The 17363-nt window shown below is 35.6% G+C and overlaps 1 protein-coding gene across 2 annotated transcripts; it reads right to left on the bottom strand.

Annotated features, from left to right (window-relative positions):
- Positions 1 to 459: 459 nt before the first annotated feature.
- LOC113722799 (uncharacterized) lies at positions 460 to 8734 on the bottom strand. Of its 2 annotated transcripts, none has more exons than XM_072066967.1 (10): positions 7922 to 8734; positions 7306 to 7436; positions 7112 to 7174; positions 6904 to 6993; positions 6607 to 6772; positions 5884 to 6073; positions 2581 to 3419; positions 1418 to 2032; positions 1269 to 1334; positions 460 to 851 (listed from the first exon to the last, which is right to left on the bottom strand). In XM_072066967.1, exons 1-10 carry the CDS (start codon positions 8528 to 8530, stop codon positions 744 to 746), a joined length of 2877 nt encoding a protein of 958 aa, XP_071923068.1. In that variant the 5' UTR covers positions 8531 to 8734; the 3' UTR covers positions 460 to 743. The 2 variants fall into 2 exon arrangements, with proteins under 2 accessions (XP_071923068.1, XP_071923093.1); XM_072066992.1 differs by having other exon boundaries at positions 7992 to 8130.
- Between the last annotated feature and the right edge of the window lie 8629 nt (positions 8735 to 17363).

The following is a 17363-nucleotide window of genomic DNA, read 5'->3' as shown; positions in this document are numbered from 1 at the left end:
TATCAATCAGATGCTTGTTGAGCATAGCATAGCTCTTTGTTCTTGCAGAAAAGAGAGCAATAAAGTAGAATCACTATACAGCTGAAAGTCAGAACGGTCCTGTGAAGAGTCTGTACTGGGATTGGCTGTTAGCCTGTTATCCCAGCCACAGACAATGGTTACTACAATCTTAACACAGTTTAACTCTAGTCTTTCTGTTTCATCAGATTAATGTTAATCTTGATGAGCTGATACTGTAATGCAGACTTGCATCAGGATTCATTTGTAGCTTCTGCTAAGAAATTCAGAAACTTAATTTCCAACACACTGATTTTTCTCTTTTCTCAAGTACCAGAATCCAAGAATTTCAGTCATGCATTTAGAGACCTCAACTATCAAATGAAACGAAAATGTTTGAGGACCTCAGCATAAAGATTAAAGAAATTCTCTATGCTGGAAGAGATATAAACTTGAAGCTCATACAATAAATACACCCAAATTTTATTCATCATTTTGTGTACCTTTCCTTTGCATTACTGCTTTACAGCTGATTACATTCTTGTTCTGTGCTTCTCTGTGATGGAGGAATACATAAGAACAAGTAAGAAAAGAAATAGAGAAACACTCCATTCAGTATAATATTTCTGTAAATATCCTTCTCTAGAGACTGTACAACATTTTCATACTGCAACCTATTGAAATGTGTATTTTGCTATGCTGTGAACTGTTCTAGCCTTTTTTGTATTGAATAAGGCATTTGTATCTTATGAAGCCAAAGTTGTCCAATAGTTAGCTAGGCATAAACTTGTGGGAGTCCCAATGGAACGTGACCAAGCCCAGTTTGCATCTCCAGTTTTCTGCAACTCTGCCAACTGTCATGAATCAATTCCATCAGCAACAGTATCAAGTAGAAGACTTGAGTTTAAACTTGTACATTTTCAAAATACTCAAAGCCAAGATTTAATATGTTTACTTTGTTTGGAGATGAAAATGTTGAAATATTATGATTTTCTTAGAGAAGCATAAGAATTCCAACCGAAGTCTGTGTGCTGTCACTTAAATTTTCACAATGTGTTACTTGTAAGAAGATTAATCCTATCATAAACTGCATTTACAAAAGAGGTAGATCATTATAACATTTCTCATTATTCAAGTGTTCTTGTGTTGCATGTTGGAAGTTTCAGTCTTACCGTCACCAGTGTATGGCTGTTGTAATAGTTAGCAGATGATAATTAGATGCACTAGGTACGATACGAAACTTAGAGTAGGCAATGAATTAGATTGCTTACTCTGCCATCTCTTAGCTCAAATATGACTGAGGTTTCTGCAAATGAAATTGGACGTGTAGACTCCACCTGCATATTGTTCACTAAGAAGTCAGAGGAAATAAGACATTTTGTATGTGTAAGTTTTGTTGATACTGATGAGAGTCATTCACCTTAGGATCACAATTTTTGTTAATAGCTTGCAAGTTCTCTGCTAGTTTCTCAAAGCTGGTTTCAATTTCTTCGTTGATACAGATATCTTTGTTTCCATTTCCTTCTCCAATCTGCTTTTGATCCGCATCCACCTTAGTTTCAGTGTATGGAAAGCCACAGTTCTTCCATTTCCATGTTGCTTGGTCCAGGAACCTAAGATAAACATTACCATCTGAACCAATCAGAAATAGTTGGCCACCTTCAAAGCAAGGTCCTGGTGAACCAACTAATGTAACATTACTATTTGGTGTTCCATGTTCCACCCAATTCCAACCGTCTAACTGATTCCAGTGATATTCAACTAGTCCACCATTTTCAGAAAGCATGAAAAGAGAACCCTTTAATGATAAAGGTGATGGCCTCATAGCTGTTCCAGGCAATCTTGATAGAACTAAGTGTTGAGACTGGTAATGCTCATGCCAAAGCTCTGTAACCTTGTTGTACTGGTACAGTCGACCATTCCTCCCGACAACAAACACTATTTTTTCTCTGAGAGCCTCCTGATCAGCTATGCAAGCAATCTTAGTATTTGGTGGGTTTCGACAATCTTTCCATTTGAACTTTCTCAATGCAACCTATACAGAAGTAGTTATACTTTACAGTTATCAGCAGCGAACTTGTCTGAGCAGAAAAACAAGACTTTTTGTTTTGTGATTTCGCTAAAAAATATCAACCAGTTATTAGAAATGAAAAATTTTACTTTCACGAGGCTTATTGACCACTGAATCACTTGATATATCTTTCTTTTCATGCTCACCTTGTGATAATCTTCATTATTGTTCTAATTTTGACTTGTTGACAGATGATCAGAGGCCTAAAATTTTGATTACTGATCTATTTCAAATAATTAGAAATACAGGGTTGCAACAATATGGCTGATTAAGTGAGCATTGATTCCATAAGAATGGATGAAAAGAAAAAACAACATTTGGATTGATTTCTTCATCTCGAAAATTGATGGACATTCTGAAACTATTTCCATAAGTGATTCCATATAAGTACTGAAAGAACTTGTTGGAGGATTTCATCCCAAGGACAATTTGTTGTAGACAATTGTATCTCAATTGTTTGAAACCACCTTGTCAAAGTATAAGATTCAAATTTAAAGCATAATGCAACTTACAGTTAGCTGTAATAACCTTCCACTTCTGCTGACAAAAAAGAGTGCATCAGTTGCTGTTACTTTCTGTGTCTTTCCAGGAATGCCATCCCATGGTGGACCTCCAATCACTTGTCTTCCTTTCTTTATGGCAGTGCAATTTATCCATGCTAGTTCATTTCCACTTCTTTCTCTAATAAACAGACTTCCATACTCATCAATCAAATACAAACTTCCATTGTAGTTTCCGACTGCGCCCCTGATGGCCGTTGAATGCTCGTGCCTCAACCAGAACCACACATTTTCGGCACTTAGGTATTCAAATGTCAGGCCCTCATCTGTTATCAGAAAGAAGGATTTTCCTCCATGCATTGCTCTGAGACGGAAGTTTTTGGTAATCGAGTGATCTGCTATACTAAGATCTTCTAAGGTCTTGGTTGAGCTGCTGCCAGATATGCCAAGTAACAAGTAGTTTTGTTGTGAACTAATTCCTTTTCTCCTTCTTGATATTAATCCTGTAAGATCTTCATCATTGGTTTCCTCTTTCATCCCTGAAATGCAATTTGTAGGTCCATATTCTTCAGTACAGTATTCTGCATTCCATCCTTCAGTTTCTGGAGCATCTAATATGGACCATACATACTTGGGGGATACTCTTCTCCGGGCATTAATCTGCTGACTTGGTCCTGAACTTTCACCACCAATACCTGCTAGATGCAATTCTGAAAGCCTTCCATCATCTAATGGAAAAATCATTCTGCCAACTTGCAATTGGAGCCCTGTAATTCGTTTTGCTATTTTTGCATTTGAAGGATGAATGTGATTCACCCAATGCTCTAGAATTTGGTTCTCCTGGGATGCACCTGTCTTCACATAAAATATATTGACATCAAGATTGTAGTTCAATTAATCTTTCGAGTTTTCCATTGCAATTGATAACTGATTTTCTCAATAAGAGACACAAATGGACATGCATTGTGCATGTATGATAATCTGCACATGGGTATGTGATTTGTTACAAGTTCTTTAGTCCTGCCTCCTTAGATGGCTGGAGTGGTCAGGAAATAGATGCAGCAATCTGGTTGACCTTGAAACTTGGCATCCTGTGGCGATTTCCAATATGCATTGTATATTGCAAAAGTTTTTCCTTTTCGATAGGATAGAACACTTTGGCTAGGTCTCTGTCTAATCATAAAGTTGGATACAAAGAAAGAGGTCTCAGTTCATTATCTAAATGGAGAATGGTTTGACAAGTAGATTAAAGAAAACTTTTTCTGAGACAGAAGTACGCCGCCAGAAAGTTAAACTCTCACCACCCCTTTAATTAAAATAAGAGAAAAGCTGCCCTTATCCGGGCTGCCTAATAAAAATGCTTGGCTTTCATGTTCGCTTGACTGAGACAAAGGGTTATCAAAGACTAAACAAACTTGGCTTAATTTCTTCAAATCAATCCTCCTTTAACTCATTACTGATCTTGTGAAAGAATCTCTTATCTCAGGACTAGTGCGTGTTTTGTGACATTTCATGTGTTATAGTTATTAATTTGTGATATAAAGAAGTTAGTATCTGTTCAAAAGATTTTGGCCTGCCAAAAGATTTGAACATCTTCATAAGAATGCTAATAAGATCAAAGAATTTTCTCAACACAGTTTCCTCACTTCAGAAGTTTATCTTACAGATGCAGACATCTTCAACAGTCGATGACACTTGATACATGCTAATTACAGTGCTTGGAATGTCTGTCTAGTTACTTAAATGTAGATACCTCAAAAGTTTTAGTTCTCTATCAGAGATTAAAAGGAACTCTTTTTTCAATAGCCTAGGCGCATATAAGGTAAACTTGTTGATCAGACTTGTCATTGGATTCTGATAAATCTGCATATTACTGAAACCTTAGGGCATTGTTATAATAGAGCCAGCTATCTCGAAATGGAGGAGGTATGGTATTACAAATGGTTATCTTGAAATGAAATGAAATGAGGCAATATGAGTAAAGTGCATGTTGAACCTTTGTATGGATTACACAAATTTAAAGTTTTTATATTATTAGGATTCACTAGGCTTGTGTAATTGAATTTGATTTGGATGCTATTAACGTACGGTTGAAACACAACACTGCCTCTGTGAACCGTAGGATTTCATGGATTGAACAATCAAATTGAACATTAAAGGGCTGTTAAGCGAAAGCTGGTGTTCTTTCCCTTTTAATACAATAAGGTGCATTGTCACTTATTTGTAAATATAGTTGTCGAAAGAGAGGGAAGATGCACCACTATTAGGAAAAGAGGAAAGAGAGTGAAAGTGAGTAAAAGCCGAGATTTTCTTCTGCCAGTGAAACATGGTCACTTGTGGTCTTCTTGTACTAATGAATTACTTCTGCTTCTTGTAATGTCTTCACCACCGGGCTGGAAACTCAATTACAAATGGCAGAGCGACAGAATTACATTCATGTACTGTACATGTGGCTGATATGCTTGTCTTCCTGTGTTATTATGTGTGTGCAGCAACATAAATTTCCTAGAATCCTTTATATTTGATAATTAATTGTGCTCCCTAAGGAAATGTCTTGTTCCAATCTTATGAACTTATTCTTATTCAGCAAAAGCTGACGAAGATCGTTTCTGTGAGTCACAATTATATGCTCTAGTTTGACGTGAAGCTAATTCTGAGAGGTGAACATTCTATGGTAAATCATAATATCGTAGCAGCGAATATATGAAGAGTCACAGGGAATCAAAATAACATGTTATCATGTAGTATTTGGAATTTCAACTGCTAAGTTTCATTGTTATATTCATCATTTTTGTAGAATCACTAATAAGGAAATGAGCCATGAAAAAACAAGAGAAAGGTCAGGCTCTCCTTTAAATTAGCATTTAGCAGGTTTCTGATACTTAGTTATCTGCAGACACTTATGGGATTTTTTTTTTTTTCAGCACGTATACTTACATGGGTGGTTGAGCTTTGGAAGTATATCAAGATGTGTGTAGGTAGATGGAAGAAAGGTGTAAATAATCAACAAGATACATAGAAGGCAATCTATAAAAGAGGAATCCCATCTCATGTTGCATATCTTGCATTGTATCAAAATCAATTCCCTGGGATACTAAATGATTCATGCCATCAAAGATAAATCCGTTCAACCTTAATGCTGGCTAAAAAGTAGGAAGACAATTCATGTTTTCCTTCTAGCTAGAAAATATTTGTATTTTCCTATTAGGCCTCCATTTCAATTTCTACTTAGCAACTGGCTTTCCCCAAGACTGCGCTAGTTAATAAAGTCAAACAACTATTTCAGAAAAATGGCAATCCATAGAAGTGATGTACCTGATTGTTTTGGAATTCGATATTCAAAAACTAATCCAGCTGCTGTAGTGAGAAACATTGTATTTAGGTTCTCATTTGGTTCATCTTGAGGATTGCATGTGATGGATGTCAAGAAATGATCCTCTGGACTTCCATGGGGAACCCATTTCCACTTCCTCTGTTGGAATTGCCTCTCAACCAAGTCTCCTCCCTGTTCGTATCATGTAGCACAGGTGAAAATTGGAACTATACATCATATCCAGCCAAATGATGACAAGACTGAAGTACCTAATTGCAAGAAGAAAATAATTGCTTCTTGGTATGGGAAAAAGGCAGTGGCTCTCCTTTGATTGAATAGGAACTCTGTCAACAGAATATTAGATACTTAAGAAGTTGGTGTGAGTAGTTTTTAGCACCCGAAGATCTTTCTCTTTTCATTTTGATGCAGTTAAATGGTGGGAACAAGAATCAGTGGCTTTCTTAAACATTGATGTGATTTAATTGTTTCTGGAAAGTCTTTTACTATCCTCAGCTGCTTCTTGAATGTTTTTGACACGTTTTGCCAACTAACCATTTGTGTGCTTCACATAGTCCTTGAAACCTCAAGTCATCCTCAATGTCTTCTTGAATCTGCTTGACACTTACTCTAAAGTATTCATCTCATTATAATTCATGCTTCATATGAATGATTGCTCAATATATAATCATTCACTCATCCGACTGATAAGATGAAGCATCCAGTACCTTGGTTAAAAGAAAGATTGACACTGAAGTAGGTCCATTCAGTCCATGGAAGCTGCAACCTTTCAATGGAGCCAAAGAGAGATCTAGTTCTGATCCTTCTTTTTGTATGTGTTTCTTCCATGCTGGCTTAGAACTCTGGTCATATTCGTAGAGATCTCCTGCAGCACTGTTGCACCATGTCTCCTCCAAATCAATGAACGAATAACGTAGATTTGATAAATATAGACAACGTAGTATCTCCTCAGTATATTTACTTTCATCCCTCATACCAAACAAAGTAAGGAGGAGGGAACTTACCTTACAGTAAATACTGCTTCTGGTCTAACAGAAGTAGCATCGACTATTGCTTCAACATCGGCACCAGGTGGTCGACCATGATTTTTCCATCTGTGCACAGCAAAGAGCAGTGTATAACTTGGAAAAGTTTCATGAATTCATTTTTTTTGCATTGATATGTTAAGGTGCATGTATAATAGCTAGTAACGGCCTTTTTGGCTGGTCTCACCTGGTAGGTTCAGTCCCAATAAGTTCTATTAATGATCGATTCTTTGTGCACAAATATAATCTCCTGATGGTGAGGTGGAAAACAAATTGTTAGCTTGAGTCTGAATTGGCAAGTTTTGCTTGTAACAGAACTTTGTTTTCCAGCAAATGAATCTGCTTTGAATTGGAATGTTCTGAAATCAGTATTTTACTCACTCCCTATCTTCTGAGGTCACTCCAGAAATTACTCGAGCGGGAAATCTTTGTCCTGTTTCATGGCTTGTACTGTTATTGATCAGTGGTGTGAAATCAATCCAAACTGGATGTGCATTTTCATTCAGCTGCATCTGTCATAAAATCCAAAAGAAGGAATGTGGACTCTATGCTGCAAAAACTGTACAGTTGTATAATCTAAATTCAATAGCTTTGTGAATTTGTGATACTTAAAAGTGTCTCACACCTATAGAGGACTGATTGAAATGCAGTAACAAGACTGATTCTTGAAGTCAATACAAAATCTTAAAATTTCTGAAGCAAATCGTGTGTGGCACTCATTCTGTTGTTGTGGACTCTATGTTGCAATAACTATACAGTTGTGTAACCCAAATTCAATAGCTTTGTGAATTCTGATTCTTGAAGTCAATATAAAATCTTAAAATTTCTGAAGCAAATTGTGTGTGGCACTCATTCTGTTGTTGTTCTTTTCTTTAATCTGTTCTTGTTCCATCTTTGGACATCTTTCATGACATCTATGCAGTAGACTTTCATATTTATTCCTGTTTGGACTACAGATTTGGATGATGCAAACGTGTTTTCCTTCGGAGATTAGTACCTGGTACAGATTCCCTGCCTCTGAGAGAGCAAGAATTATCTGATTAACAATGAAGACAGAAATCGCATACCCTGCACTTGCTGGTAGATCATGTGGTGCTATTACCCACTGCAAACCGTTCCAAAACCTCTCATAGATTGATCCACTAGGTCCAGTAATCCAGATGGATGTATCAGACATTTTTGTTAGAGAAACTCTCTTTCTGAAAGGCAGAACAGCATTAGAATTTTCCCCTACCCCTGCTTTTAAACAATCCTCCTTTTCAGAGCTCCTTTTCGACTCAGGAACATCAAGTTCTTCTGTGTCTTCAATCTTGTCCATCGTCTGATGATCAACTGAACCAACTCTTGTACAAGTATCATTGACACAAGAAACAAGATCAAAAGGGAGTTCCACTTCAACCCAGCTATTGGATTGCTCATGGAACTCCCAAAACCGATTGGTTTTCTGCTCAAATTTTCGATCAGACTGTCTGACATACTGTTGCAGGTGCCAGAAACTCAAATCAGAAACAGCAGAGCAGCTCAATGATAAGATGATCGAAGCGAAAATAATGGAAGAATACTTAGACATGGTTCCACTAGAATCCTGGTCAGTAGGACATCCCATTCAGATACGACATAATCATCTCATGACATTGATGTGCAGAGAGCATCAGGGGAGACTTCAGTTGTTTTGTACCTTTGGATGTCCCACATGGGCCAGAGCAGAAGAGACTTCAGTGAACTGCTCAAGGGATACTTTGCAGTAGTAATACCCAGTTTGACAAACATAACTAAGGGGTGGAGAAAGAAGACATGCTTTGAATTCGGGACCTCAATAATTGCCAGTATTAGTTGAACGAGGTAAATGTGGATATCCTCATAAAGCATGCGGAGGGGTTTAGTGTTAAATTTTTATGTCTATCTTGTGGGCTGCGGATCCTTTGTTACGCTGTAAAACTTGCATTATAAAAGGTATATTTTTTCATTGGGTTGGTTTAACCAATCTTGGGTGTAATTTATACGTGTAACACATAATTCTCTGACAGAGGATCTAGAGCCGATCTATTGATTTTTCAATATTACCTTCGCAAAAGTGAAGATCATATTTTCTTTTGGCAACTAGTGTGTTGTACATTAATACAGTCAATGGCTAACTATTCATCCACGACACATACCACATTTTCAAAATGTCTTCGAATCTCAATCTCCATCACACAAAATTCAAATGGGGAATTTTGGTCTTAAATTGTCTCCTAAAATTGCATGACACTTGCTGAGAAACTCATCCAGAGACTTTGAGTTGTGGGTGTCCGTCCACCTGGGGAAGACAAAGGATGTGTGTGTATGTTTTTTTTTTTTTTTTGTGGTCAAAAAAAGACGTGAAGTTGTAGTATTTTGTGGTCCAACCAAGAACTGAAGGAGCCGTTCAAGCCAGAATAGGTTTTAGCTATTAACTACCTTTGTCAACTCTAGTAATTATGTGCAATATGGTTGGAAGTCTTTGACGGGGTCTTTTGATTCTCTGAAATTGTCTCATACTTTTTAGCTTGTTATGACTTACGACGCTTTCCTCACCTAATTTGATGACTTTAGCTGCAAGCCCTGCAGAAGTTCTGCTCTTAGTTAAATAGGAAATTGTGAATATAATGGTAAAAGTTACTGAGCTTTGGTACAATAGTCACCAAGTTTTTTTTTTGGGCTGTAGGTTGGGGAATCAAACCTTACCAGCAGTGAAAAAAATCTAAAAGAGGTGTTCTGACACGCGATCAAATCCTACTAGATCACCAAGTTTTTTTTTTTTTTTGCTGTAGATTGGGGATTCAAACCTCACAAGCAGTGAAAAAAAATCTAAAAAAGGTGTTCTGACACGCGATCAAATCCTACTAACCCCTTATACACGGTCTCTTTAACCTTCCTTCGATATAATGTTAAAAGAATATAATGGTAAAGCAAGCACAATTGTGGCCTTGCATTGTGTAAAGTTATTCACCATATAAAGTCAGGAATTGGCATCAAATTAGAGGGTAGGATTCATTATTTTATGTTCCCACTTGGTGTACATATTCCCTAAAATCCGAGTTACAAAAGCAACCATTAGATTTGTTTCCTCTTGGTTAATTATTGTGAAAGTGAAGCTAACTTGGACATCTGGGTTTTTTTTTAAAAAAATGTTTTGAAGGAAAGAGTTGCTATCAGCTGAGGAAATATGTAACCAATTTTCTGCGAAAAAGTCATATCAGGAGAAAGAGAAGCCCAATTGACACGAGACAAGTGGGGGCTTGAATGTGACCAGACTTCGTAGATATTTTAATGAACTTCCAAAGATGTGTGCTACTATTATGACATCTTTAAAATTTTTCTTTTTTTTTTTTTTGGGTCCCAAGATATTCATTCATGTGTCTGCTACATATTTAATGGTCTGTTGTCCGCATGTACGCTGCGGAAAACACTTTTGGAGATTGATTTTTTTTTTTTTTTTCATTGGTGGGGTAAGATTATATTAAGCAGCTTAGTGTGAGAAGTTTGTTTGATTACCACTAGAAATAATCTCTGATGATTGTGAAAATGTAGAATGGGATTTGACAGTCAATCTGATTCTCAAGCGACCTTATTTAATTTCCTGATTTTCTTGTGCACTATTTAGGTCATTAAGAAGTTTTTGAATATTCATTTCCTCAATCTTTAAGAGAAAAAAAAAATTCATGCTATTGCATACTGCTGTATACTAGATTGGAAAGTCATCATCTGAATGAAAGTCCATTTCATAATCAAATATAATTCAGCGGTAGATAATAATATACGTTCTGGGAATTAAAATAAACATTCTTGGGAGTTAAATCCATGCCCATCGATATTAATTTCATGCCTTTTTGCAAATTTCAACATTGGTGATACAAGTCATAATACATAAAAGTTTTGAATTTAGAGTGGTGTGGATTTAGCCTTTCCAGCCATGCTCGTGGGGTTGAAAGAAGAATCATGTTACTCAATATTCGAATTAAGTTCAATTCAACCAGAGTTCATTCAATTTTGATCCACCAACTACTTTATCTAAAGTTGAACACTACTTTATGTTCGATAAACTTTCAAATTCAATCAATACTTGGCTCGAGATGTACAAAATTGTAATTTATAGGTTAAAAATTCAAGCTATTGTAATTCGACTCGATTTCAGGTTGATATAAACTCATTTGAGTTTGACTCCATAAATGCTCACTTGAGTTCATTTCAATAAAAAAATAAATTAAATTTAAACATAATTTTAAATTCATTAAAATAATAAAATAAATTTAAATATTATGATGTTCGATTTAATTAAATTCATTTACGCCCCTGTATACTCGTTAATTTCTTCATTCTCTCCCCATTTCAATTGTGTGTATATATTATATATACGTCACAAATAAAAGTAAAACATAAAATTCTTATCAAGATTATTTCGCGTGTAACACACGAGTTTACAAGCCAACACATGCTGACTTGTTTATTACGGCAATGGGACGACATTTTCTCTCGCCCGTCGTACTGAAACTCTTGACCTTTTCTAAACTGAAGTCTAGAAATTCGGCTTTTATAAACCTAATCCCAGAAGAAACCTCAAAAGCCGGCAACTCTTGAGGTCCTTCCAGGGACTTATAAACCAAACCCAAACCCCCCCCAGAACCGATGTGGGATGGCAAACCCCACAAGGGCAAGCCAGCGTCGTACTGAAACTGAAAGGTGTATTTTTTCATTAAACTGGCCGTTGCCGTGCGGCTCGTGCCTGTACAATAAGGAAAAGCAAAAGTTTTCAGGGGACTTCTTTAAGAAGATTGTTGAGGGGCTATGGACCCACTTGATGAAAAGTGTTTTGCACCACAAACCAAAAGGAAATGAAACAGCACCGAGGGCGAATTTTTAAAAAAATGAAAAATAAAAAACTAAGCAAACCCTAGGTGTTTTCTCAAAATTGTAATTTTGTAAACCTTAAATTAGGAAAACATACAATCGTAAATGTACCTTACTAGGCTTTGTCAAAATTTAATTTTTTTAATTCTGCTCTCTCCACACTGTTTTCACCTTCAAATGACAGGTCTAGAATTTAGACCCTAAACTTGATATCGGGGAGAACTTTAACAACTCTCCTCTAACTATTGGCTTAATCCTAGTTGTATATGCAAGGTCCTGAAAGGCTGAAACAACCTGGGTGCCGGGGGGAGGTGAATTAGGTTAACTAAAAATCTAGTTGGATTAAAAGTAATTTTGCACAATTAAAATTTACCAAGTTATCTAAGTGATCAAATCACTTGTTTACACAACAACCAAGTATAATCAAGTAGAATAAAGTAATTAAGAACAAATAATCAAGTAAAATAAGAGATTAAGAAAAGGGATAAGAAAGCGCAAACCAACAACTTCCGAGTTTAATCAAACTTGAAATTTTGTTCCACTAATGAAACTATTTCAATTTGGTAAAGCAAACCAATCTTGTACGATGGAAGGATCACCCATTGTTCACCCCAAACAATTTTTGGCTGACCCAAAGGCTTCTACAATTAACTCTAGTTAACCCTCTCAAAGTTACAAATTGAATGTCAGTCAAGTTTAAAAAGCTTTTAAAATGATTTCACCTCACAAACAATTACAAGTGTAAAATAAGATTATTTTCTAACTAAAATGACTCTTAAGAGTTTGTAATTGATATAGGCAAAGTCTCTAATAACTACAGACTCCGTGGTACATATAGGTCTTCAAAAATGACCACATTTTCTCCTCCAACGGTCATGCATGTAATGTAGAAGAAACTAACCTTTAAGAGTATCGGATGTCTGGTGGCAGAGATTGCGTCTGATGCTTGCGTCCGATAGACTAAGGTGGTGTGCTCTTCTCAATTTTTATCAGACAGCCGAAAGTTGCATTACATTCGAAGGCTTCTTCGTCCGATAGAAACAAAGGCCTTGATTTCTTTCCTTGAATTTTTTCGGACAGCCGGTAGTAGCATTCTACGTCCAATCCTTTCGTTCGGTAGATTCTCCTAGATATCGAACAACCTACAATTTGTTCTATGTCCGAAGCACTACGTTCGATGTGTTGTCGTTGTTTATCGGACATCTGATCCACTACCTTTCATCCGAACTCAACATCCGATAGATGCTAGTCCTTTTTGCTTGACATAGTTCAATTTCTTTCTCTCTTTGGTTGGACTTGGCACTTGTTCTAAATAATTGCTTATGTGAAATCATTAGTCTAAATCATCATTTTGTTTAGTTGTTTTCAAATTTAAGGATCAAATCCAACATTCTCTCCCTTTTTTATGATGACAAACCAAATGATGAATTTTCAAATAAAAGAGAGCTAAGAAACATTGACATACGAAGAGCACTTGTAATTATATTACTCCTCCTCAATATATGACAAAAAATAATGTTGTGTTTAAAAATTACACAACCCCTCAAAGTTAGCTTATATAAAATCATCATATACAAATTTTCTCCCTCTTTTGTCATCAATCAAAACACATTTTATGAGTACAAATTTAAGGAAATTTGAGCAGAATTTCTCCTAAAAATCAATAAAATCACCCGCCAGCAAGTTCATTCCAAGAAGAATAGCCACAACAAGAACCATAATATCTTTGCAAAAAGTAAAACATCCATAATAAGGGCAAGAACCATAACATGAAAATAGAAACACAAGTGTAAATACACAACAAGAGCCACAACAAGCTGTCATAAGTTCAAATACACATGAAAACAGAAACAAAAAAAAAAAGATTGTCAATAATATGAGTCAATGCATCCTACATGAATCTAAGAAAGTCTAAATGGTCCTAAAATTTCATGTGAGATGATCTAGGCCTCCTATGAATCAGTTGGAATGGTGCTTCTTCTTCAATTGTTTTGGACTCCTCTTGAACCTGTTCAACTTGATGAGAAGTAATTGCAGCCTCTTGATATTTTAATGGAGTATCTTGTCCCGACTTCTTCTTGAATAGGAGTAGATTGAGCATTAGTAGTTTCTTGATGCTCCTCTTGAGTTAGAATGGACAGAGAAGGGCCTTCTTGTTGAAAAGTACTAAAGAGCAAGCTATCCATATTCAAGAAACTTGTTTGTTCCATTCTCAAAAAGAAGCATTGTTGTTTGAGCCCTACCAAAAGGTTCATCACTTGGTCGAATGAGGAAGGATGAAAAGTGGTTTGTGAGGAGGAAGGTTGGGACCCAATCCTACGACGTTTACTAGGAGGCTATGAAAGAGAAATGATATCATGGACATGTTTGGAAGCCTCTTTGTGGACCAAAACTCCATCAAATTAACTTGACATTTTTACGATTAAAATAACTTTTGGTGAAAAAATAAGTGGATTTTTCTTTTGAAGGCTCACCAAGAAAAGGAATGTTGAAATACTTGAATATGGGGTTGAGAAACTTTGCATAAGAAAGCTTTTTCTAGTGTTGGTTCTAATTTTGTTCTTAAAACGGCACATGATAAAACCAAAATCAACCCTAATTTTCTCCGTAAAATAGTAAAATCAGTAAATCTCCATTTTATTTGCATCCATACGATGACCATTAGTTGGAACCAATAAATTTAAAACCATAGTAAAGAGAATTGTTGTTAAGGATTAAATTCACTCAAACCAATTTCATTTGGTGTTTTAAAAGAAGTTTTAAAGTATTTCATCAACTTAGAGCCATCAAAGTGATTGAGTGAAGTAGGGAGTTCTTCGTAGGAGAAAAAATTTGCAATTTTGCTTCTACATCCCTCTTCAATTTTGGTGTTGAAAATTTGATTAATTAAATTAGGAGTGAGAATGATATCTACACAATTAACATGAGATATGATTTCGGAAGGTCTACTACCTTGTCTAACATTGGCATAAAACTGACAAACCATTTCAGGGTAAACTATATGAGGAATTTCCAATAAATAAGTCCATTTCTGAAATTTAAAGTAATCTAAAACAATCTGAAGTTTAAATTTACGAAAGTCAGAAATATCTATGGATTTTTAAGTGATGAACCCTTTTTTGAGACCAAAATCATATTGCTTCTTAGCCCCTTCATCAATCAATTTTGGTAATTGCTACTATTGTTTTTTATCAGCTTTGGTTTGTTCAAGTGTTCAACATTACTAGAAGTTCTTCCTTTACCTCTTGTAGATCATTGCTGCGTTGGTGTAGCAGTAGAAGAAGAATTTCTACCAGCAGTACGTACGACAGTAGTTAATGATGATCCTCCTCGGGCTCTTATGTTTACTTGAAAAAGAAAGTTATGGAGAGCCTAAATATGTACAACTAAATAATACTAGATAGATAGAGTCACGTGAATCAATTTCAAGAGGGGTTTTGAAGGATTTGAGAATTTTTGGGATTTTTCGACTACTACCAAGGAGACCTATTTTTGTTGGGATTTTGATGAAAAATTGGATTCAAGAGTTTTTCAAAAACTAGTTTTAAATTTTTTAAAAATTACTCTAAAAAGTAATCTAAATTATTTTTAATATTTAAAAAATATCCCAAAATATATTCTAAAAACTCTTCTACTCTTAAATATCCCAAAATATTTTTTAAAATATACTATAAAAACTCTGCTACAGTAAAATTTTTCAAAAATACCCCCAAAAACAGCTAATCCAAACAGACGAGATGAATTTTGAGTACAACTTTGAAGAAGAATGGTGAAATTTGAACGAATTTGAGATGGGGAAAGTAAGGGTTTATCCTTCTTGTCCGAAACATTTGGAGCAAAATGAGTAGAATGAATGTCTGAAAGACTTTAAAACCTAGTAATTTTGATTGTTAGACCGCCCAGCGAAGTGAGTTTGTCTGACACTTGCATCCGAACCACAAAATAGAAAACTTATTTAGAACACTGTCGGACATCTGTTCTTTAGTATTGGATGTTTGATACTAGTTGATAGAGAATTTTTTCAAAAATTTCTTTCTACAACGCCTAGTTTTGACCTCAAATATAGGAATTGATCTAATGGCAAGGCTTTTTGTAAAGATGTCTGCTATTTGATTCTTAGAACAAACATATTTATACAAATTTTCCCTCTTTGAATCAAATTGTGAATGAAATGATGTTTAACATCTATATGCATAGTTCTAAAATGTTGAATGGGATTCTTAATTAAATTGATAATACTACTATTATCTAGGGGTGCTTTCAAGTCGAGTCGAACTCGAGTAGCACCTAACTCGAGCTCGAACTCAAAGGATAATGGTACTACTCAGCTCGAGCTCAAGCTCGATTGTGCAAAGATACCTATACTCGAGATTGACTTGATGTAGTTGTTATACTGCTCGAGCACGACTCGATAAAAGCAACGAGTCTTAACGAGCTCAAATGTTCAATTAAAGCTTGTCTAAGGTCAAACATTTTCCCTGCTTAATAGCAACTCGTTTCCAACTGCAAATCTGAATTTGCTGTTATCAGAAGAATCAAACATGAACTATTCAAGATTGCTTCATTCCATATTTCCATTTACAAACTCAGCAATCAAAAGTTCAACAAGCACCAAAAGAATAAGTAATATGAAAAGTGAAAACAGCAAAGAAAGTTCCCGTATCCTAAATGCCCAGGCAGTTAGCATTGTAACAACATTCATGAAGATGAACCAATGTACCAATGTACCAATGTAATAAATCAGCTAAAGGAAGCTTGGTACTTAATAAATTCCAGCCAAGAAACCTCCCAAAAGAAATTAAAATGTTGTCCAGGTTCTAAAACAGCAAACTAACAAAAAAGGTCACAAGCCACATATCATAACCAATCACAAAGAAGATCTAGACATGAAATTAAAACTGCAAATGCACATAAGCACACAAGCTGCTTAGCTTATGATGTAATTGTTCAATTCAATAGGCTAGTTGAGAGCTCCAAAGTATAGCATCCAGATTCTGAGGCAAACCAGAAATTTGACAAATTGAGGCACAAAGTTAAAAAAAAAGGTAGGTGATTTAATTAAGATAAATGCAATTGAGAACTAGAAAATGTCATAATACTAAACCTGCTCTGTTTGAATCTTGTTAGATAAATCTTCAAATCTGGGGAAATTCAATTTCTTTGATCTTTTTAGCATGCTGCATGCTCAGTAAAAGAAGGGAAAATAAAAGCCAACTTGAATAATTGTAGTTGGAAAAAAACAACCAATATGTTCAATAGTAAAACAATAAAGCTTACTTTCAATTTTTTTTTTGTTTCCATGAAGATTTCTACACCAGTCTTCTCAGTACAACATTTGAATTGCATCTGGATGAAGTAAAGCTTGATAGGAACCAGTAACTTGAGTTCCGACACTAAATGTTGCCTTTGATGCAACTATAGTCATCGGAACGGCCAAGATATCAGCCGCCATTTCAAACAGTACTAGGTACGTAATCCTATTGCTTTTCCACCATTCCAAAGAGGTATATTCATTTAGCTTGGGACTAGCCTTTTGGCCAGGTTTTTCTAAATAATTTGCCAATTCAGAT

The sequence above is a fragment of the Coffea arabica genome, chromosome 1c (assembly GCF_036785885.1).
Source record: "Coffea arabica cultivar ET-39 chromosome 1c, Coffea Arabica ET-39 HiFi, whole genome shotgun sequence".
NCBI lineage: Eukaryota > Viridiplantae > Streptophyta > Magnoliopsida > Gentianales > Rubiaceae > Coffea > Coffea arabica.
This window is presented reverse-complemented; position numbering and strand designations above follow the sequence as displayed.

Excerpts from the sequence above, each read along its gene's own strand:
- LOC113722799 (XM_072066967.1), bottom strand. The coding sequence starts at position 8,530 with ATGGGATGTCCTACTGACCAGGATTCTAGTGGAACCATGTCTAAGTAT. Across the intron at positions 3,420-5,883 it reads TCGAATTCCAAAACAATCAG|GTGCATCCCAGGAGAACCAA; the intron begins GTACATCACTTC and ends ATGTGAAGACAG. Across the intron at positions 2,033-2,580 it reads GAAGGTTATTACAGCTAACT|GTTGCATTGAGAAAGTTCAA; the intron begins GTAAGTTGCATT and ends ACTTCTGTATAG.